This window comes from Apus apus, chromosome 18 (assembly GCF_020740795.1).
Source record: "Apus apus isolate bApuApu2 chromosome 18, bApuApu2.pri.cur, whole genome shotgun sequence".
NCBI classification, from domain to species: domain Eukaryota; kingdom Metazoa; phylum Chordata; class Aves; order Apodiformes; family Apodidae; genus Apus; species Apus apus.
The window spans coordinates 8,213,173-8,235,408 of NC_067299.1; the positions used below are offsets into that span (position 1 = coordinate 8,213,173).

Genomic DNA, 22,236 nt, shown 5'->3' on the forward strand with positions numbered 1-22,236 from the left:
TCCTGGTGAGGAGCAGGACCACTGTCAAGCAGCTGACAACTCACTGGTTATAGTCACCTGTCACTGGTGATGATCAAACTGTCCTGTATCCTCTTAACAGCCCTTAAAATGGGCTCTTTGGAAGACCAGAATGTCAGTAGTTCACATCTTAGAGCTCTGGTTTTACTTCCACTACTGGACATGCAGCAGCACTTGTAGATGGATGTTTTGAGTTGAAGGCCCCTCCCTGGCAGTGTTGAAGGGCAGGTTGGATGGGGCTTGGAGCAGCCTGGGCTGGTGGGAGGTGTCCCTGCCCATGCAGGGGGGTTGGAACTAGATGATCTATAGGTCCCTTCCAACCCAAACTAGTCTGGGATTCTATTAATGTTTCATGGTTTGATTTCTAGTTGAATGATTCTGCCTGTGAGGCACTGCCATGGCCTTTGGACTCCAGTCCTTCCCATCTGGGGGCAACAGTACCCACCTGTAAGGGTTGTTTCCCTTTTTAGGCTTCACTTTTGTTCGAGTTATTTGCTGTTGTCCAGGTATTTGGGACTGAGGGGGAATATTCCTCCATCCCTGGGCAGCAATGCACAGAGTGAAATATCCCTCAGGCCTGTAATGTCACCTTCTCACTGGATCCATGATGTGCTGTGCTATATATGGCAGCTCTGACAGCAATTCCTTGTATTTCACCATAGTGGCTGCTCTTTACCCAACACAGCTCCTCCCAAAGCTCAGGTGCCATTACTTTGTTATTGGACTGGTTTGCTGGCTATTTTGATCTGATTCTTAGTTTCCAAGGAGTGGATTTCTCAGCAATTCCCCCTGAAGCAATTACTCTTGTTGGCTAAGGTGAAGAAAGCAAGCTTTCAGGATATCCTTTGCTGGGAATCTGAGGGCTAATTCTTGGAATAATCTGGTTTTTGCAGCAAGGAAAAAGGGTGGAATTATCCATACTGAATTCTTCCTGGGGCTGCATCTTGTGTGATACTGGATCAGTCATGAACTTGCCAGGAGAGCTGTTTTCAAGCCTTGTCTGTCTTTATAACTGTGTTTTTGTAACCAGGTTCTGACCCTGTCACAGCAAATGAAATGGAGCTGTATCATACAGCAGCCCCTTCTCAGTGTAAATGTGTGTCAGCTGGCTGTGTATATAGTCTTCCTAAACATGTTGTTTATCTTTTTTATCAGTTTGCTCTAAGGAGAAAACTGGCACCTCCTGGTGCAACATGCTCACTGTGGAGAAGACATGATTGGAGCTTGAATACTGATGAGTGGCATCTGCCGTGGGGGGAAAGGCAATCTAGAGTGTCCTGCCTAACAGAGATACTAGAGAAAGGCAATCAATGTGAGTAATTAGGTCCACACCTTTTAAAACACTGCTTTTGTCCTCATGAATCTGCCGAGGGCACAAGCACACAAGAATGAGGCATTTATGAAGTTCTTCATTTCACCTTGTGCTGTAATCTGTTCTGGGAGAGCATTTCAGGCCATGTCCAAACCCAGCTTTTATGTACTTCAGTTGTTTTGCTGTCTTCTTGAGCCTTTTCTATTCAAGCCTCCCCTGTTTGATGCTGTCAGTGTATGACAGCTTGGGATGACATAAGGAGCTGGTGGTGTGTTTCAAAGCTCCTCAGGCTTGTCAGGAACCTCGAGTCTGCGTGATAGTCTGGGAGTCAGTGGTCGTGGTTCTGCACTTGGCAAAGCTCAGCAACATGATCCATCTGTTGGCTGTTGAATGAGAAATGAAGCAAAGTCCACATGGAGAGTGGTGGAGCCGTGTACCTACAGTAGAGTTTGTGATAATAATGATTTAAAAGGTGATCTTTAGTACCAGCAATTGTACTACGAGATTTCTTCCCCGTCAAAGGATGAATGTTTTAAATCACATTGCTGAGATTTCCCAGGGCCCTGGGTTGCCCCATAGTCAGGTATCACTTTTACCTTGGGCACATCACCATGTTGTGTCTGAACTATCAGGTTCAGGGTTAAGTAGCATGAAAGGATCTTTGTTTTTGCTTGGCTTGTATGGTGCTGTAAGAAAAAAAATCACTTTTAATTGTGATTATAGACCTTAAAAAAATACCCTTAGCATAGATACAGTCTTGTAAACAGGGCACTGCAGAAGCTCACACACCCATGTGGGCCCAAGATTTCTGTAGTTCATCCTGGCCAGGTCACTTTCCTGTGTCTTCATTTCCTTAGCCCTAAAGTAGAAATTAATGGTGTTTAACTTCCTTTCTAAATTGTTCCAAGCCTCACTGGGATTAAACAGTGCTGTGTATATGCTGAGTGGTAATACTATAGTACAAAACTTTAATGAAAATGAAAATAATAAAAAGGAAGCACTGCAAAAACCTGTATTTCAAACAGAGGGGCTGGTGGGCTCTTGGGAGAGTCTTTATTCACCATAGCAGGTAGATGGAAGCTGGTCCCAGAAGAACCTTGAGAAACACAGAAAAGTCCCTGGAGAAGAAGTGGCTCAGCAGGGCAATGTCTCATGGAGAAAGAGAAGGATTGTGCTTGTACACACCCCTAAATTATCCTATCCAGGGCGAGCTGGGTGTTAAGGTGTTCTCATTGTTTGGAAATTTGTTGTTGGGAAAATACCAACAACCTCACAGCACATAGTTGTGTGCTGCATCCCTGGAGGCAGAGGCCAAACACACTGTCAGCACTCAATTAGACCTGTATATATGGTTTCATGCTGACTCAGAGCTCAAAGCCACTATTTTTTTCTTGTTGAGCAACCCTGCATCCAGAAAGCAAGCTGTATTTCCCTGAACCTGAAGCTTTCTAGCATTATTCCTGGTAGGAAAAAAAAGAAACCCTGTGTGCTTGCAGTCAAAGTAGAAAGAAGGGATCCTTTCTTGGAGGTGCCTGTGATCCTCTCAGCCTTCCAGTATCTGAGGAAAGGCATCCTCTGTGTGTGCCTCTCCTCCCTCTTAGTTGTGCTCCTGCTGGCAGGAGAAGCCCCTCTCTGAGGCACAAAGGGTGGATCAGCCCACGTAAGGGAAGTGTGAGAGGCAGCAGTGGCTTTGGAAACAAGGGCTGGAAAGCTGATGGGCCAGAGCCATTTCAGGGAACAGTTGTAGAGTCAGGCTGGTAAATTTTTGTTTGGAGGGAAAGAAGAGAAAAACAAGAGCAATGAAATCCAGATCCGGCAGGCAGGAGCTTTTTGTGGCAGTTCAATATAGAGTCTACAGTTTCTCCCTCTCCCCTCATCTCCTTTGCTTCCACTGTCTGGGGGTTTTCTTTTCCACTGGGTGCACAAACAGCTCTTGAGAGGGGAAAGTGTGGGCTGAATGGCAGCTCCCTGGCCATGGTCCCTGAAAGATGAGTGAAGCTACAGAGCCACAGAGGCTGGGATGGATCCTTTCCTTCTCTGCTCTCTGTTTGTGTGGGAAGTGTAAGATTTTGGGGGTTGTTTATTTCCTTTTTTTTATGCTGCACATTTTTTGTCTTGCCAGCCACGCACGGAAAAAGCTGGGCAGTGTTGGCTGGGAAGGTGCTTGTGCACCTGTACAGGGTGGGACAGGCATTCAGAGGCAGAAATAGACACTGAGCCACCCTGTTTGGGCAATTATCCTCTTCCTGCATTCTCATCCCTCGGCATTTCAGCAGCTAAGCCACAAAGGGAGGCATGAAGACAAATGTGATCTCCTTTTGCAAATACCTGTACTTGAAAGAACCTCCCTCCTGGGGTGGCATTCATTAGGTGTCTGTTTGTTCATCCTTTGCTCACATGCTAATTTGTCCCTGCAGAAATGTCTCTCAGCTCCACCCAGTGCTGGGACTGAGCCACTTCTGCTGCTGCTGTTGGAGCCCATGAATTTACCAAGAGAAATTAGTTGCACAGCCCACACCGTGGTGACTGACAGGGCTATACCTGCTCCAAACCTGATCACTACCTTTCCAGTAGCTCATTCCAAATCCCAGTGGATTTCTAACTCTGCTCTGGCTTGCACTGTAGATCTCTTGAAGAGCTGGTAATATTCTGACATGGCTTTGTGTGGAAATGGGAAGAGTTGTTGTTGAGTGGGAAGAGGCAAATGAAATGCCAGCCTCTGCCACAGCTCTCCCTGACAGAACACAAACTGCCCAGGGAAGCTGTGGCTGCCCCATCCCTGGCAGTGTTGAAGGGCAGGTTGGATGGGGCTTGGAGCAACCTGGGCTGCTGGGAGGTGTCCCTGCCCATGCAGGGGGGTTGGAACCTGATGATCTTTAAGGTCCCTTCCAACCCAAACCAGCCTGTGACTCTATGAAAAGATCTGTGGCAGGGGGCTGAGCCAAAGCAGCAGCTGCTGTGGTGTCACTTGGGTATTAACTGGGGAGTGGGTGAGTGCAAGGAGCAGAAAATGCTGTGGAAGAGGCTGAGAGGAGCCAGGCAGGAAGAGGCTGGCACAAATGCCAGGCTCCTTTGCAGGAATGCATCCCTCTGCCTCATGCTGGGGCCAGCTTCCTCTACAAATTAACCACGTTCCTGCTGCCCCAGCTGAAGGTGCTGGCAGTTTTCTGTCTTTTGGAGAAGGTCTCTCTTTATTTGTCACAGAACCTCAGTTCTTGGTCTCAAGTAACTCAGGTTTCCTTACATTCACTCCCCTCTACCAACCCAGTCTGTTGTGCAGGGATCTTGTCTGTCACTTGCAGGAGTAATTGCAAAAACAGATTAATGGGAAATGCCTGTTACAGGCAAATTCTTTTGACAGACCACGCAGCTATCATGTTCTGCATTTATTTGAGTCAATCAGTTCTCTGATGCATATTTAGGTCATAAATACTCTGATATAGATTGCATTTATTATTATGACAGCTGTGTTCCATTACCTGGTATTTATTAGGTTCTGTTGTCCTTTTGGTTTACACCTCATGGAGATGTCAAGCCAGCTGCTTCCCAGTGACAAAGCTCATAGCTCAGTTCAGAATCTTCCAAAAATAAATTCTCCAAAAGGATTTATATATACAGGATGGATGCTGTTGAAAAAGGCATTGGGCAGTCTTTTTTTGTGTGTTTGTTTTATTGGAAAGAGGAGGTCTGTGCTTTTTGTCTGCTTCTGCCCAAATTCCAGGATTACACTTTCAGTTTATGATCTGGAGGTCCTGGAAGCTAAAGCACCCACTGATTAATGTGAATTTTGGCTCACACCCACCCTTCGTGTCTCAAAGTTGAATTAATCAGGTTGCTTGATATTTAAAATGCTGGGATGCTGACTTGGATGTTTCTAATTTTCCCTTGGAAGCTTGTTTAGCTTCATGTCTTTTTACATTGCAAAAATGGCAGAATATCTGATGCTGAGATGAATAAATTCCAATGTCCTTCCAAGGTGAAGGTCAAACTGCAATGGGCACACTGCTCTCCACGAGGCAGAGTCATTTTCTGCTTCTCTTTCCCAACAATCAGCCTCATACCCTTCGTGCCAGGTTGCCACACCAGCTTTGCAAGGTGCCAAGCCCTTTGGTGTTGATTCAGGAAAGCATTTAATCCTAGAATTGATGACTCTGAAGTGCTTAACACAAGCACGTGCTTAAGTGCCTTGTTGGACTGGGGCCAGTGCAGATGTAGCCTTGCAGAGCAGAGATTTGTGAGCTGCTTCTGGTCTCCCCCAACCAAGTTCAGTGGAGATGGAGGTTTCAGGGGGCTGGGCTGTACTGCAAGGGTGGCTGAGCATGGCAAAATGCCTCAATGTGGGAAAGAGAGCTGGAATTGACCCAGGCAGTCCTTGTCCTGCAACTAAGAGGGGAAAACTAGAGTCAGCAGAGCAGAGGTCTTGTTTGCAGAAGGATTTTGGGATAGGTGCAGGGACTGAGCCTTTTGTTTGTCAGTAGGGTTTATGTGCTGGTTTCACAGCAACATGGTTCATAGCATTACTGTTGAAACAGGTGAGAAAGAATGTTGCATCTGCTTCTTTTCACATCCTAACATCTCTGTATCCTTTATTTTACTCCAAATGTGAAAAGAGTGAATCTGTATTTCCTATCATATCACAGTGCAAAGTGGATGTACACTTTGTCACAGATAGAGATGCAAATGGCATGTTTTATTTATTAAACAGCTTTGACATCTTAATATTTTACAAAGGAAGAGACATTCAGATAATTTCATAGTACAGCTTTCTGCATGTTTTTGAGCTGTCATATCTCATCAGCCATGAAAATTCATCATTTAGGTCTTAACCACTTTAATTTTATGCATGCATTCCAACCAAAGGAGTGGGTGCCCTGGTCTTCCCTTTTATTTTTTTTCCTCCTGTTCTATCCCCCACCACCCTTTTGTGCCATTAAAAGTAGATTCCTGGGGTTAGACAATGCCAAAAGCCCACCCTGCCTTCCAGGAACTGCCCAGTAATTAACAAGAGTCATAACTGTGACTAAGGAGGGATCTCTAGGTATCCCACCCAAATCCTCCTGGGTTTGTTGAACCCAGACAATGTCAAAAAGTTCCTACTACAGAGCAGTAAAATTAATGTTGTTTCTTTTATCCAGATCTCCAATGTGGACAGAGAAAAGCCAGGTATAAATCAGCTTAAAATGTGGCAGTTTCTGCCAAGTTCCAAATTAATCCTGAGTATGGTGTGAGTGCCTCGTTTCAGGTGTCTTCAGTGGTGTCACCAGCCAGATTGTTTTGGGCTGGGCTGGAGCAGTGAGCTCTGAAGTCAAGGAGATTTTTCAGAGGTTATTCTGTTGAAAGCCTCATTGCTACATGACAGAAGGTCTTGGATTAATGCTTTGGGTTTGGGGGGAATCAAAAGGGAAAGGTGAATTTGCAGTCTTCCAGATGAGGACATCTCTGACCTGCTAGGGCTTTGTAGGTTGAACTGGAGAGCTGAACCTAATGAGGTTCAACAAAAATAAGTGTAGAGTCCTGCCCCTGGGAAGGAACAACAACAAGCACCAGTACAGGTTAGGAGTCAACCTGCTAGAAAGCAGCCCCGTGGAGAAGGACCTTGGAGTCCTGGTGGACAACAAGTTGTCCATGGGGCAGCAATGTGCCCTTGTGGCCAAGGCCAATGGTCTCCTGGGGTGCATTAAGAAGAGTGTGATGAGCAGGTTGAGGGAGGTTCTCCTCCCCCTCTACTCTGCCCTAGTGAGACCCTACCTGGAGTGTTGTGTCCGGTTCTGGGCTCCCCAGTTCAAGAGGGCCAGGGACTTAATTGAGGGAGTCCAACGGATGCTATGAGGATGATGCAGGGACTGGAACACCTGCCTGATGAGGAAAGGCTGAGAGACCTGGGGCTGTTCAGTCTGGAGAAGACTGAGAGGGGATCTTATTAATGTATATACATATCTGAAGGGTGGGTTTCAAGAAGGAGGGACCAGTCTCTTTTCAGTTGTGTCCTGTGATAGGATGAGGGGCAGTGGATGCAAACTAGAGCTCAGGAAGTTCCACCTCAATGCAAGGAAGAACTTCTTTACTGTGAGGATGACAAAGCACTGGGACAGGCTGCCCAGTGAGGTTGTGGAGTCTCCTTCTCTGGAGACTTTCAAGACACCTCTGGATGTGTTTCTGAGCAACCTGCCCTGATTCTGTGGTGGTCCTGCTCTGGCACGGGGGGATGGACTCAATTATCTCCAGAGATCCCTTCCAACCCCTAAAATTCTGTGATTCTGTGGAAACTTTCTTTTAGTGAAATTGTTGCTCAGTGATGGATTCAGATACAAGTTCAGTGCTGGTGACAGAATCTAATGAGGAGATGGAAGCTTTCTGTCTAGCCACAGGGCTGGTGCTAGTAGGATGATAGTAGTGTTAACTGTTTTTCCCATGGTTTCATGGTTGCCTTAAAATACTGCTAGGAGGAATGAAAGAACTTGAGTTTCTGTGGCCTGTTTCTCTTTGGTCTCTGCTGCAAGAGCCAACAAGGAGTCCTTGTCTTCCTTTCTGTTTGCTTGAAACTCCTTCCAACCCCCACTTCACCTTCTCAGTGACGTTTAGGCCAAACTCTTAATTTATTCTGTCCTGGTTTTGCCCATCCCTAGATTCTGAGCTTGCAGCAGATTGTGAGGGGCTGGTGCTTTCAAATGTAATACGAGTTCTGAAGTTTCTCTGGAAATGAAAACTCTGTTTGGTTAAGGAAACAGTGATTTCTGAAAGCCCACCAGGCTGCACAGCTTTGTACGCCAGGGCTGCAGAATGCCTGATGAAATGGAACTGCTCTCTGGGGGATCTGGCTTGCAGAAAATTAGTTTTCATGTTATTGGCCTGATGTTTATTAAATGCTTGTTTCCTTTTTCTCCCCCTTGCAGTTTTCATCTGCAGTTTCATGGTTGCAGCACCTATCTTTGGTTACCTGGGTGACCGTTTCAACAGGAAGATCATTCTCAGCTGTGGCATCTTCTTTTGGTCAGCTGTCACTTTTTCAAGCTCCTTCATCACTGAAAAGGTAAGATCTTTGCAAAGGCACTTGGCAGGGTGTCTTGCAAAGGTGCTCAATACATGCCTGAAAACCTCCCCCTTCCCCATCACAGTGTGCTCAGGGGAAACATATCCCTCTGGAGTGTGTTTGTCACGGGGCATGTTGCATTATTTGATCTTTTGTGGGTGAAGTGTGACCTGTGTGACTGGGTTTTTTTTAACTGTGAAAGCTGTGCTTCTTTGTGCCCATTCATAAAAACAGCAGGTGAAGCATATCTAAGCAAGAGTTTCTGTTGACAGAAGGGTTTGCTGTTTGTTTTTTTTTTGAGGGAGATGTTAAAGAAACTTTAGAAGTCTTGGAAAAGAGACTTGAAAAAATATAAACCACCATACAGTGGTTCTTTTGTCTTTTGACAAGTAGCAGAAGCCACTGGAGTTTGTTGGGAGTTCTGCTCAGTGTATGTAGAATGATAAAATGCAGCCAGCAGTGGGTGCAACCTTCACTGGGTGATAGCAGAAGAGTTTAGACATAGTTTCAGCTCCTTTAACACTAGTTGGTGGGTGTACCTGGGAAGTGATGGTGGAGTTGTCAGGCTCACTTGAATTTCATCAGGCATCCCCTGCCTGCTTTCAGGACAGCCACAGGACCCCACTTTGAGGACTCCTCATTGTTTTAGTTTTCTTGCCTGTCAGAGGCATTTGGAGGAAACAAAGACCTGGCAGTTTCTGGGGGAAAATATCTTCTTGTTTAAATCATATGATAGAGGAGGTTTAATTGCTGCAGGTTGCAACATTCCTAGAGAGACAACTCACAGCTCCTGGCATCATCAGACTGATTTCCCCCAGGGAGGCAGGGACACTCCTCATCCTTTCTGTCCAGCTGCGTTCCAGAGATTGCAGCATTGTGGTCACACCTAAAAAATGACAACCAGGGACAAAACCTCTCCACCCTGCTCCCTCCTGCCCACGCACATGCTCTGCAGTTTCTAATAAAAGAGAATTTCCACCTAAAGTGGGCAGCAGCAGTCACGTGTCTGTCTGCCTTTCATGTTGGATTGATTGTTGCTGCATTTCTCTAGAAAAATGCACGTGGCCCAATGAAGAAGCCTCTAACTCAGTAATTTGTTCTGGTTTATAATTAGCCAGGAAGCATCCTTTCCAGAGAAAGAACAGCTCCCATCTAAAATGAAGAGGATGTTTTGTTTGGGTTGTTTTTTTTGGGGGGGTGTCTTTTGGTGGTTTGGGGGTTTTTTTTAGATTTATCTTCATAACATTCTGCAAAAGCAGCTGTGATCAGAGCCCAAAGGAGGCAGCACTTTATGAAGGAACAATTGCCTGCTTATAAACTCTTCTTATGAACACACATTCATGCTCAGGTTTTCATTGTTCTTTGTACAGCAGACCTGGTCCTGTAGTTGCAAGTCGTGGAACACTGGGACTGCACTGATATAATCTGTGTTTTCAGAGTTGATTTTCAGTTTAAGGAGCTGGGGCTTATTAGCTGAAGTGTTCAGGGATCAATGTATGTGGTCATCATTGTACAAGGAGCTCAGAGTGGAAGTAGCATCTCTTGATCGAAAGGGAGAGAAAATAATGTTTATAAAGCTGGAATACATTTGGAATCCAAGCCCCAATGTTTTGGAAGTCACAAGAAAGACTAGATCAAGCAAGCCAGACCTGTGTTAATTCCTCCTGGATTTGTATCAGTACTAATTCTGGACCTAAATTACAACCTTGGACAAAAAGCACCCCAATACTGAGTGAAATCCCCTGTCCTGATTTTACTGCTATCCTCAATATTACTGGAAAACTTACCTATGAAGCTAGAGGTCTCAAGCCCTACTCTTGTCATTGGCTCCAGGAGGTGATGTGACAGTTTTGCAGCTGCTGGATGGATGTGCTTTACCCAGGGGCTGCAGCAGTTAAGCAAGATCTTAAGAATAATGCCAACTTCACAGTGTCCCTACCACTGTGGTATCCTTTTTGGAGGCCTGACCTCTCATTGGGAAGGCATACCACACTGAGCAAGGTGAACTCCTGATGTCTTAATGAGCAAAGGGGTCAGAGAAGAGCTGATGCAGCTTTTTTTTTTTTTTCTTTATGCAGTGACTACACATTTTTCCTGAGCTTTGTCTTCTAAGACTCATCTGAGGAGCAAAACACTGGCTCTTCTCTCCATTTTTTTTCTTTCTTTTAAGGCAGTATATGTGCTTGTTAGGTTAGGAGCTGAAAGATAAAAAAACTCTTTGCTGGCAGAAATAAAGAGCAGTAGTGAGGCTATTGTAAGTAGATAAACACATCCAAGTCAACATGCAAACACAGGGCTAGAAGGAACAAATTGGCACTGCTGAAATACTGTACAGAAAACTCCTTTACGTGGCAACAACAAAAATACTGAACTAGGCAAGAAACAACAGCCATTTAGTAGAAAGAACTGTCTTCAGGCATTGCCTTGGTTCAGGTTTTGACAGTGTCTAGTGCCTTGTGCCTGCTGTCCCTGTGTAATTGCACACAGAGCTCACCTTTGCAGTGTGAGTGGAAAGAGAGAGCTTCAGAGAGGTGGACAGAGCTGGTGGTCTCTGGAGGCACCCAATTTGTCAAAGTTTTTGGCAGTTTGTTGGTAATATTTGTTCCTGGCTCCAATTTGGGCACCTGAAAGAAAACAATCTATCTAGATTATTTGTAATTCCTTGTGCAAGCAAGTGTGCAGAAAGGGACATGTTAATTCTCATCTGTCCTACTGTCAAGTTGTTCAATAAAGAAGTACCCAAGAGAAGGAGCCAGAGTAAGAAACTCCCTCAGAGAGGTGGAGTTTGATCTGGAAAAAAAAAAAGGATTGGAGCACAATGAAAGAGTTAATCTAAGAGAAATTCTAAATGCTGTTCCATGCTCTTTGGGTTAAAAAGGTAGGGACTGAAAACAGGCAGATAAAATGGGGATTTGGATAGATGGGCTGTGCAGACATGTAGTTGCTGGAGAGCACTGCATTCAGGTTTGTAACCACTTATTAAAATATCCTTAGTTACTTATTACCAAATATCTTTTGGCATTTGACATGGCATAATGACTGTCAAATAAATGAACCAATCCCTCATCTGCAAGTAGTTACCAAATAACTAAATAATACACTCTCACAAGGGAAAAAGAAAATCAGGCCATATTTAAGGATAGTTCCAGAGTTAAATAGGAGGTGATAGTTCCAGGAAACAACAATGTATGAATTCCATGAATAGCAAAGTAGAAACAGGGCAACTAGATATTTAAATGTTTGGTTACTCTCTTAAAATGAGGTCTTAAATGACATTTAAAACAAATCAAAGGCAGAAACCCAAAGAAATACCATATCAGAGGGAAAGTTGATAAATTCACCTGGTTTTATGGAGAAAAATAGCTCATGATAAATTTAATTACAAAACCATCAGAAGTAACAAGGCTGAATTTATACTGGTTACATCACTTTTTATTCTGTCAAATAGTGTGATTTGATAATTTATATTAGGGCATGATTCCTCTATAAATAAGAAATTAATCCTCTACTTTTGACTCTGGTACTTGCTCATTTCTGCTCTGTAGCACACTTTAGCACTTCCTAAAATGGAAGTTGCATAAAAAGATCATTAATAAACTTGTTAATTAATCTGAAATTAGTTAAAGCTGGTACATATTTAGATGTATGTCTAGCTTAACTGTGTTTTGTATTTTGTAACTACAAACACCTGCTTAGAAACTACCTCCCTTTATGCATGCCTTTTAATCAGTTCTGCACCTGCAGCTACACAAATTTTTATACTTTTCCCCTGCAAAACCCTTTCTTGTGTTGGTTTTGGCTTTTGGCAAAGGAGAAGAAAACACTTTCTGGTGGTTGGTTTATGCTCTGTAATAATAAATCAGCAAGAAAGTAAGTGAGCTGTTGTGCAGGCTAGGGTCATATCACAGAGAAATGCACTGAGCACACAGACATCATGGGCTTTCTTTACCAAAATGCATTTCCAGCCCCACAAAAAGCTCCATGTGTGTCTGTTTTCCTCTGTACCCACATAAACTTTGCTTACTAAGTAACTAGTTTTTCCTCTAGACAGCATTTTGATGAGCATAGTGCCTGATTGCCTCTGTTGTGACTGGTCATCTTGGGCTGGTTTATATTTCAGGATGTCACTGGGAAGAGCCTGTAGTCCCAGTTGCACCATTTCTCTCCTTCTGAACAGTTTCATGTGAAGCAACTTGGTTATGGGGAGCAATCAGGCCACGTGCTGAGACTTTGCTTCTGCCTGCTTGGATATCCACATCTATTAGTCATAACAGTTCTTTCAGCTGACTCCTTTGGCCAGAAATTTGTCATGGCTGAAACCTGGCTTTGGTGCTAACCTTCCTACCCCTCTTAGCACAAACTTCTGGGCAGACACCAGTTCCTTAGAGCAAGAAAGAGCTTGGAGTTGGAAAGTTGCAGGCTCCTCTCCCTGTCTTGTGAAATACTGCTATTTCCCATGTAAACATCTTGAATAAAGTGTACTCTGTGCAAAAGGGATGGTGGTTTACAGATGAGCAGAATATTCTGCTAAGTAGTTTGGCTCCACTAGGCTGGGAGGCCAAGTGTACCTAATAATCAGGCAGACCAGGCTGTGGCAATGTGGGTTTGCTGAGAGACATCAGAGCTGCAGATGACAGAAAGTTTGGGAATGGAGAAGCAAAAAATTAACAAGGTAAACCAGGAATGTGCTTTTGAATCCTCCAGTTCTTGGTAAATACTTCTGTTTCCATGTTGATATGGCTAACGTGATAAAACCCTTTTGTTCCCACTTCAAATTAATCTGGATGGGTGTTTCTACTGGTGGTTTCTTTTTTCTTTTCCTCTCCTTTTGCTTTGTCTCTGAAAGAAAAAGCAAATTAAGTCCACTGTGGGATTCCAGTCAACCTGCAGTACTTGCTGAAGTCCTGTCTTTCAGACTTGCCAGATGTATATTTATTTCCAAAGCTTGTCTTTCAAGGAGTGATAAAAGAGAAGCAACAAATTATGTGCAGTGTGGAACAAACAGTTAGCCAGGTTAACTTTTAAAAACAAACATAAACCAGCCCCATTCCCCTACACACAATGATTCACTGCAACATAAAAAAAACAACAGCCTTAGTCTTGTGTGCTCTGGCAGAAGCTGTATTATAAAACATAACAGCTTCTGTGCCTTTGCTTCCACTGTGTAAGATAAATCCACAGTTTGAAAAACAGAAGCAGATAAAACCACAAGCCTCAAGCCATTGCTTTGTATGTAAGAAGGGTGCTGAGTGTTATCTTTGAAGTCACCATGATTTGCTGGAATGTTTCTATCCCACTGTTCCCTCCTATTTTTATTTTTCTTGTTTTGAACAGAGCTCTTTTAGAGGGAAGGCAAATAAGATTCTCCCAAAGAACTTTGTGACATCTGCTGCATACAGATTCAATCCCTTTCTTCACGTGGAATTCCTGACAGCTCATCTGGCTGTCAGAGAAATCCATGCTGGAACTGACACAGAGTGTTCATGGACCAAGGCTGTTAGTTGGCTCTGGTGTAGCTTTCCAGCCTCTCATGCAGTCCTGGAACCCTGCAGATGAGCATATGCTATTGACATTTGGATTGCTGCATGCTTGCCCTTTTGCTAGACTGCTCAGGAAAAATCTAGTCCCCTGTGTAGTCTCTTATGGCAGAGGAAGAGGTTTGGGTGGGTGCTACCCTGCAGGGGGGCAGCGTTCTGTTTGCTCGTGGTGCCAACACTCAAGAGCTTCTTTGTGCTGCTGTGATGGCTGTGTGTGTAGTGCTGGTGTAGGGCCCTGCTGCACTGCCTGGGACCTGTGATTTACTCCTCTTCACCTCTGTTAAGGTGAGACAGGGCAGTCTGTCCATCTCTTCTTCTCCCCAGCTGTCAGAGCTCCCTCCTCACTCCAGGAGAGCTGCCCAGGGAGTCGGGCATTAATGAGTGCCAAGTGAGGAAGGGGTGCTGAGGTGGAGCTAATGGCTTTGAAGCCCCAGAAGAGAGGCAAAGAATAAGGGCTCTCATCTTCATTTACACCGTGGAGTGAAATACTTTATGGACTGATTCTGCCTCACATCCCTCTCCTGTATGTCCAGAAGTGGTTGGTTTGAGGAGAATTCCCACGGTCCCCTTTGGTCGTGCTCCCCCTCTCAGCAGCTTGCTGTGCAAAGGGCTTATTTACACTGCAGTGCACTGGTGGTGGCATTGCCCATCAGAAGAGATGAACCTACCTCATGTCTGGATGTACCTAACACCTGTATGGCTACTGGAGATGAGGATAAGATCTCCAAAGCTGCAGCTTTAGGATGACAGGAATTGTCAGGTCCCTGCAGTAGTTCCACTGTGAGAAACTCCCCTGTGTTTCCATAGCTGCTTGACTCTCCAGCTCTAGCTAGGACTAGATCAAGACATTTAAAAAAAAAAATCCAAGCTCTCTGGACAAGGAAGTATGAGAGTTTCTATAGGAACTGAAAGGCACCATTTATTTTACTCCTCTCCAGCAAAAAGGAACCTGTTGCTTCTTCCCAGTGCTCTTCACAGCACTCTTATCAGTTCTACTGTCTTGCTTCTTTTTAAAGGATGAGTTATGTGAAGTGTGCAGTAAGAAGAGGATACTCTGTAGGTTGTTCCTTCAATAACAAAGCATTGGCCAGTCTGGTCTTGGACATCTGTCAAACCTTCTGGCATCTTCAGCACAACTGATACCAAGTACTATACGGGGAACTGTTTTCATTTAAGAGCAACATCTTCTTTTGCACAGACAAATGTAATGATTTGAACTCCTGAATCTTGGGTCCTCATTGCTCCCTCAGATTTTGCTCAACTCAGATGGAAGAGATGGGAGAAGATTTAGATAGATGAAGTAGTTGCTGAAATAGAGGGCAGTTACTGTCATATGTTAGTCTCCTAGCTGCTTTATATTCCTACCTTGTCCCTATCTACCTTTCCCCCTCCCAAGGGACACCATAAATGAAAAACAGGCTAGGGTGTTCTCAGAACATCAGCCCCAAAAAACCACCCCGTGAGAGGAGAAGCTTTTCTTAGGTGTTGTCAGAAATTGAAGTGTTGTATTTTGTGCTCCAAGGGTTGGCTTTTTTCCCTCCAGTATCTGCGTCTGTGTATCTGTAAAGCATTTGGGAAGAGTGATTGAAAACACAGCTGGTGCTGGCTGCCAGGAGAGAGACAGACTGTAGTTCCAAAGCTTCCTTAGAAAGCTTATTCATGTGATAAGAAAAATGAACTTCAAGATGCTATCCTAAGGAGCATCCTCACTGTACCTTGCCTTCCCTGTCTAGAGCAGCATCAGTTCTTCTCTTCCCCTCCAGGGACTCAAGAGCAATCAAGATGAGCCCCCCCAGCCCCACCTTCCCCAGGCAGAGGCAGCCTGCCACCAAATCCCATTCAAACTTCTCAAATCACCCCCATCATGTGCTGTTATGTCCCTAAGTGTGTGTGTCCTGCCCTTTGCCCCTTGCTTGTGGGCCATTCATCGGTCTCAAATCAGGCAAGATGTGAATTGAACCTTGTGGGTGCTGAAAGGAGGAGACTTTCTGTTGTGCTGAGTATCATAACTCACCTGCACTGATGCAGGCTGCTGCAGAGGCTTCTGCTGCCAGGTCATTAAAATGAAGGCAGCAATTTGCACTGAAATGTCAGAACTGCTCCTCAGAGCTCAGGCATTTTCTAGAGCAGGTGAACAGAGGTTTTGTGCTGGGAGAGCATCAAGAAATAGGCACGAGGGTTAATGCTAACTTGTGGTGGGTCTCAGGGAGGGCTCCCTGTAATTCCCTTTTTTTTTAGAGAGGTGTTGGTTATCTAGGTTACTGGAAGAAGTTGCAATCGTTATCAGAGTCTGTGATTGTGGTTCTGATTCAGCTCCTGCTTTGGAAGTCAGTGGGAACCTTTTGTGTGTCTTTGTGGGAACTGAGTCAGAGCCTACCTCTTTTTAAATCAACAGAGCCTACCTCTTTTTAAATCAACAGAGCCTACATCTTTTTAAATCAATATGCTTAGATTTGATGCTGTTTTCATTGGCTCATGAAAACGCCTAGAGACAACAGCTGGGGACTGTGGTGCCAGTGTGGAAGATCTTTACAGGCCAAAGACCTTTACAGCTTTGTCCCATTTTTATGCAGAAACCTGAATTTACAGCCTCTAGGTTGAAGAGTAGGAAAGTTCAGCCCCTATGTCAGTTAACGGGTGGTTTGGAAACAGTGCCTGGCTCCCTCATCCTGCCTGCCCTGCTTTTGTTGTGCCTGAGCAGGAAATCTCACCTGGGTCAGTTCTTTGCTGAGGAGGCAGCAGGAAGAAGGCACATTTATTCCATTGCCAGGCTGTGTGTGTCTCTGGGAAGCATTCCTCCTCCTTGTGTTCTCATGAAAATGTACATTCTGCTCATCATACTGCAGCAGAGACCTCACCCCAGAGCAGGCTGATGGAGAACAAAAAAGATGGCTTATTGATCCAACCCTGTTTGATTGGAAATCTCTAGAATGGTTTAACGTTGTGCTTTATAAATAATTATTACAGCATCTTAAACTCAGCCTCATTCAAACAACCCAGCAATGGAGAAAGGGAAAATTCTTTTTAAATAGATGGACTGAAGCAGCTGAGGGGGGGAAAAAAAGGCATTAAAAGAATTAGTGCTGCATGTAAGTTTCCAAGAAAATGTTAAAAGATAGAGTAAGGAATTATAAAATTTCCTGCCAGCTTAATGTGATCCTTGCAGAAGTGGTTGTGACCTGAGGAACACAAGTCATTGCCAATGCAGTGGTCTGCTGTTGCATGCTGTGCTTCAGTGGTGGGGAGGTCTGGCTTGGTCAGACATGTTCAGAAGGCAAAGCAAGGCTGGGTGGCACCATGTGGTCCTGTTCCTCTGGAAATAAGCTTCCCAGGTAATTGTGGGTTGAGGGTATTGAGAGCGTGCCAGGTTGGTGGGGTAGAACATGTCCCTTCATGCTTCACTGAGGTGTTCAAATATGGGTCTGGAGAAATGTTACAGTATATTTAAGGATGGAACCTGACATGTACTTAGCATGGATGAAAATGAGGCAGTTCATGGCTTTTGTGCTCAAGACTTGTGACTTGGAAAGAAGCATGATGCTTCAGGAGAGTTTGGTTAACATGCCTCCCAGATGAAGAAAGCAATTCATTTCACCCAGCTCATTAGGAGGCCTGGAAACAAAACTAAGCTTTGCATGAAAAGAGCCTTGGTTCTTTAAAGTTGTGCATATTGTCCTGAAAAACAGGATGCAGGAGAGGAGGAGAATGTTATTTGGCCTCTTTGGCTTGTGTTCAGATGCAAAGTGTGGATTTGGGCCTTTCTTTGGTTGAGCTCTTGGTTGCCTGCCCTTACGAAAGATCAGTCACACTATGGGAAGTGCAAGTGCTGTTGCTCTGTGGCCTCCTGGGTCATGCATAAAGGCTGTAAAAAGGACCATTGTGTTCTGGGTAACGTGCAAATAGTGTGAAGATGGGAAATGTCTTCTAGTACCAGGTGCTCAATTAGACTTTTGAAGTGTTGACATTTCTTTTAAATGCATGAAGTTCACAACACTGCATTTGCAATTCACAGAACATTTTAGAGTACTCATCTCAAACCTATCTAATAGATTTTTGAGCTGGAAATCCCTGGGAATGGGGCTGATCATCACATCAGAAGACATGATTGATGTAGTCTCATGAGAAGATGAGAAAACAAAACATGCAAATGCACTAAATATAGTTAAATAGGATTGTCATTTTGTCAAACAGGCTGGCTGCAGAGAATGAAATGAAGCTACAGCCTGACAAGACCTTGTCAATTAATAATGCTTCAACTAGCATTTAACAGCTGTTCAAAGAATCATAGAAGCATAGAATGGTTTGAGTTGGAAGGGATCCTAGAGATCATCCAGTTCCAAACCCCCTGCATGGGCAGGGACACCTCCCACCAGCCCAGGTTGCTCCAAGCCCCATCCAACCTGCCCTTCAACACTGCCAGGGATGGGGCAGCCACAGCTTCCCTGGGCAACCTGGGCCAGGGTCTCACCACCCTCACTCTAAAGACTTTCCTCCTCATGTCTCACCTAAATCTCCCCTCTTTTCCAGTTTTAATCCATTCCTCCTTGTCCTCTCACTCCCTGCCCTTGTCCAAAGTCCCTCCCCAGCTTTCCTGGAGCCCCTTCAGGCACTGGAAGAGGCTGGAGTTATAACTTCATGGTAATTTCATTGAAACCTTGAGGCTTTCTATTAAAATGTGTCTTTTGTGGCCTCTCAAAACTTCTTCTACCTTTGAAAATGCTTATAGTTAGAGCAGAACATTCCCACCTGGGTGTCTCAGTCCCTTGGCTGATGCTTTTTTCAGTGGGTGCTGAGAAATGACAGACTCTGCAGCTCGCTGGAGAATAGGAAGATGGGATTGTCCTTTCCAAGAATGAGACCTGTCTGTTGGATTTGAGTAAATTTCAGTTTCAGAATTGGTCCAAGCCAAAGGATGTCTGAGCCAAGTCAGCCCATCGTGGTGACGTAGTGAGATCTCAGACATTTCTCTAGGTGCCACGTCAGGTGGAGATGTTGTCAGAGTTGTGTATCAGTGCCTGTAATGAAACCTGTTCTGAAAAACCTGGTATCTGTTTACAGCTGGGTTGCTTGGATTCAGGCTTCACTTGTGACTCACCTGTGGCTGGAACACGTCAGCCTGTCACTACCAGGGAATATTCCATAGCTTCATGAGGTCATATTCCAGCTAGTAGTAGTTGAACACTTGTGTGTGTCAAGAACCTTGCATTGTTTCCACAGTGGCAAAAATACATTGTAGATCTCCCAGCCCTTATTTTTGCCATTATGTTATGATTGTCTTTGCTCATCTCAGGAAGGGTATGGTGATAATGCCTGATGCCAGAGAGATTTATTGCAAGTGCTGATAAGTGGGTCCCACCTGACAGATCTGGAACAAAAAGCAACAGTTTGCTTCCAACCCAGAACTATTAAGGTTCTCAGGGGAACAGTTTGGGAAGATCCATTCTGTCCAAGCTGCATGTAATGGTTTTGTAACATGGATAAATGACCACTGTTTCAGCCATGTGAAATGCTACAGGCTCCTCTGTGTCTTGCAGCAAAGCCACAAGGATGAAAAGAAGTGCTTTGACTCAATGTTCTAGCAGGCCCTGGTAACATGGGGCTCTTTATGATCCTTAGGATTTATTTGAAAGCATCAACCTTTTTCTTTAAGGTCTGTTTTATAAGTAGCTCTGCACGTAGCACTCTGCTGGGTGGTGTTCTGGTGAATAAGCAAGCTAATCTGTTATAGTCCTTCAATTACAGCCCTGACCCCTGTCATTAATACAGTATTAACGACCAAGAGACTAAACTGAGAAGAACATAAATCCCACCACTGGAGTGTCATATAGTGTTTTCACCACAGGCAGGTCAATCCAATGGAAAGCCCTTCAATTGCTGAGCTGAAATGCTGTTTTGTCTTCACTGGGGCTGTTGTCAGGACCTGGTGGTGCTGCTTCATCACATGGTGTCTTATATTATCTAAATGGATGGAGAATAGGAATTGAGCTGACTCTGTCTGTCTGTCTTCCGTTTTGTGTTTTTGGTGCTGCCCAAAAATGACAGAAAAGTAGTAGGAAGAGCCTCTGAGGCCTGCCACAGGTTTGGAGGGAGGGCAGTGATGGCAATTTGCATTTCAGATGCTGCGACGTTGGTGTCGAAAAGGGACTTTGATAGCCAAAATTTGCAAGTAGCTGAGAAAATCTAGGCCCTGATTTTTATAGCTGTGCAGCACACGGCACCTCCCTGCTGACTGGGAAGCCCCGTGGGAGTCTTGCTACTTCCAGGGAGGTTTTGGTTGTGGTTTTTTTTTTTAAGAGTGCTTAACTAGGTGCTTCACTTTGGAGTCCATCTGTAGGCATCCAGTTGCTCAACACCTTAGTTGCTGATTGAAGGGTGTGATGAGTGAAAAAGGAGTACAGTTTTTATTGGTTATTTTTATGTATTAAATAATAATTAAAAACTCCTAAATTAAAGACACTTTAATCAGCCAGAATCTCAAGTACATATTCAAATAAAACTTTCCAGATTCAATTCAGTGTGCCTAAACAGGTCACCTGGGAGAACTAAAGCCATTAACAAATACTAGATACAATCAAAGGAAAGGTGAGTGGACTTTGCTTCCTCTCCCTTGTCCATTTCTATATTTAAATATGTATTTTGTTCTCTTTCTAGTTGCTTTAGTCTCTCTTCTCCTCCTCGTTAGGCTCTAAATAACAGCTGAATTTTCCCTAAAGGGAATTGTTCAAAGGTGAGGTGCTCTGAGCTGAGAATTTCTAGGACACTTAATGCATCCAAATGAGCTGCAGTTTTGAAGTGTTCCACATAGTGTAGATGGATCCTGTAGAAGAATCAGATCTACTTTAGAAATTATAGTTTAAGTCCATCCTAGTTGCAAAGTGTTTATATATTGACCCTTAAGCAAGTGATTAATCAAGTGTACAAAGGTTTCAGTAACTCAGTAGCTTGCTATTAAATCTTGGTAAGGTGCAGTGGGCTCATCTGTAACGTGCTTATAACCTCTAGCCAGCATATAATAAGCATGTGTGAGTAAAACTGGTGGGAATGTGTGAATAAAATGTGTGAACATTTGAAGGAAGGCCCGGGGCATTCTCACTTCAATGTTAGTGACCTGCCTGTCAGAGCTCAGGGGAAGACCTTTGGATAAGAGAAGCATCCTTTGTTGGACACAAATATTGAGCCTTGGATGCTTCCTGTGCCCAAGCAGGCTGGAAATTCCATCTAAGCTTAAGAAAAGACAGTTTTACTGTGTGGGAGGTCAAACAGTGAAATAGGTTGTTCAGCGAGGTTGTGGCTTCTCCATCCTTGGAGATCCTAGAAACTGAACTGGACATGGTCCTGAGCAACCTGTGGTAGCTGGTCCTTCTTTGAGCAGAGAACATGGACTAGACTGTCAGCAGAGGTCCCTTCCAGTCTCAGCTACTTTCTGATTCTGTGATGTGCATGCAGAGAAGTTTGAAAATGGGGATGAAAGGTGAGCATCAAGAGTTCAACTCGAAGGGAGGGAACTGTAGACCTTAAATAGAATCCAGTGGTGACAGAAGTTATGAGAAATGTTGTGTGCAGCAGTGACTTAAAAGGCAGTTGTGATTTTAAGGAGATGGGAAGTGAAAAGTGGTTATGGTTAAGTGATGACACACACAGTGAGGGAGGAAAAGAGGAGTATAAAGCCACTTCTCTCCAGTGGGCTAAACAGCAAAAGAACCAGCAACTGCAGTGAATCTCCCCCAGGCTTGCCTGCCATCGTGACTCACATCTGATAAGGGAAGAACACCTTGTTGGAGGTGAGAAGGGCAGTTTCTGGGTTATCAGATTGGTAACTGTAGCATGAACTTTTAAGTGCATTTGTGTCTCTCCAGAAAACAGATAAGATACCCATAGCTCACAGCATTGCAGCAGAGCTGGTAAGTCACCTCATCAACCTGTTCACAAGCAGCTCTCCTGGCTAGTCACTATCTATGCCACCCAAAGATTAAACATAATCAACTCCTTTTGCTCACAGAAAACCCTGAAAACAATGCTTACCCCACCTGATAATGGTGGAGAAAAGTACCAACCAACAAAACACCCCAGTGAACAGTCCTGCCCCCGTGTTAGTTTGTGTTTTGGTCTCTCTGCTGGCAATGCCCGTGAGGGATGACTTTAAGATTACTTGTAGATAGAGGTAGATACCCATCTTCCTTTCTTCTTGGGCAAAGTTCTCCCAGACAGTACATCAGATGGCCAAAAATTGGCACCAGCATTCAGTTTCTCAAAGAGCCTGGCCTCGACTTGACGGGAAGACCTGTTCCTCAGCATTGGCACAGAACAATTCACCAAGGCTAGATCTGTAACCCCGCTCT

General features: G+C 44.4%; 1 protein-coding gene across 3 annotated transcripts in view; it reads left to right on the top strand.

Annotated features, from left to right (window-relative positions):
- The window catches only part of LOC127392156 (sphingosine-1-phosphate transporter SPNS2-like), a 136,571-nt gene that overhangs the window by 54,813 nt on the left and 59,522 nt on the right, over positions 1-22,236 (top strand). For all 3 annotated transcript variants that reach the window (XR_007891201.1, XR_007891202.1, XM_051635770.1), the window contains exon 3: positions 8,224-8,360. Coding sequence is in view for 1 of the 3 variants with exons in the window: in XM_051635770.1 (XP_051491730.1) it covers positions 8,224-8,360 (137 nt within the window). In the remaining 2 variants the exon portion in view is untranslated. The remainder of the gene's footprint in view (positions 1-8,223; positions 8,361-22,236) is intronic.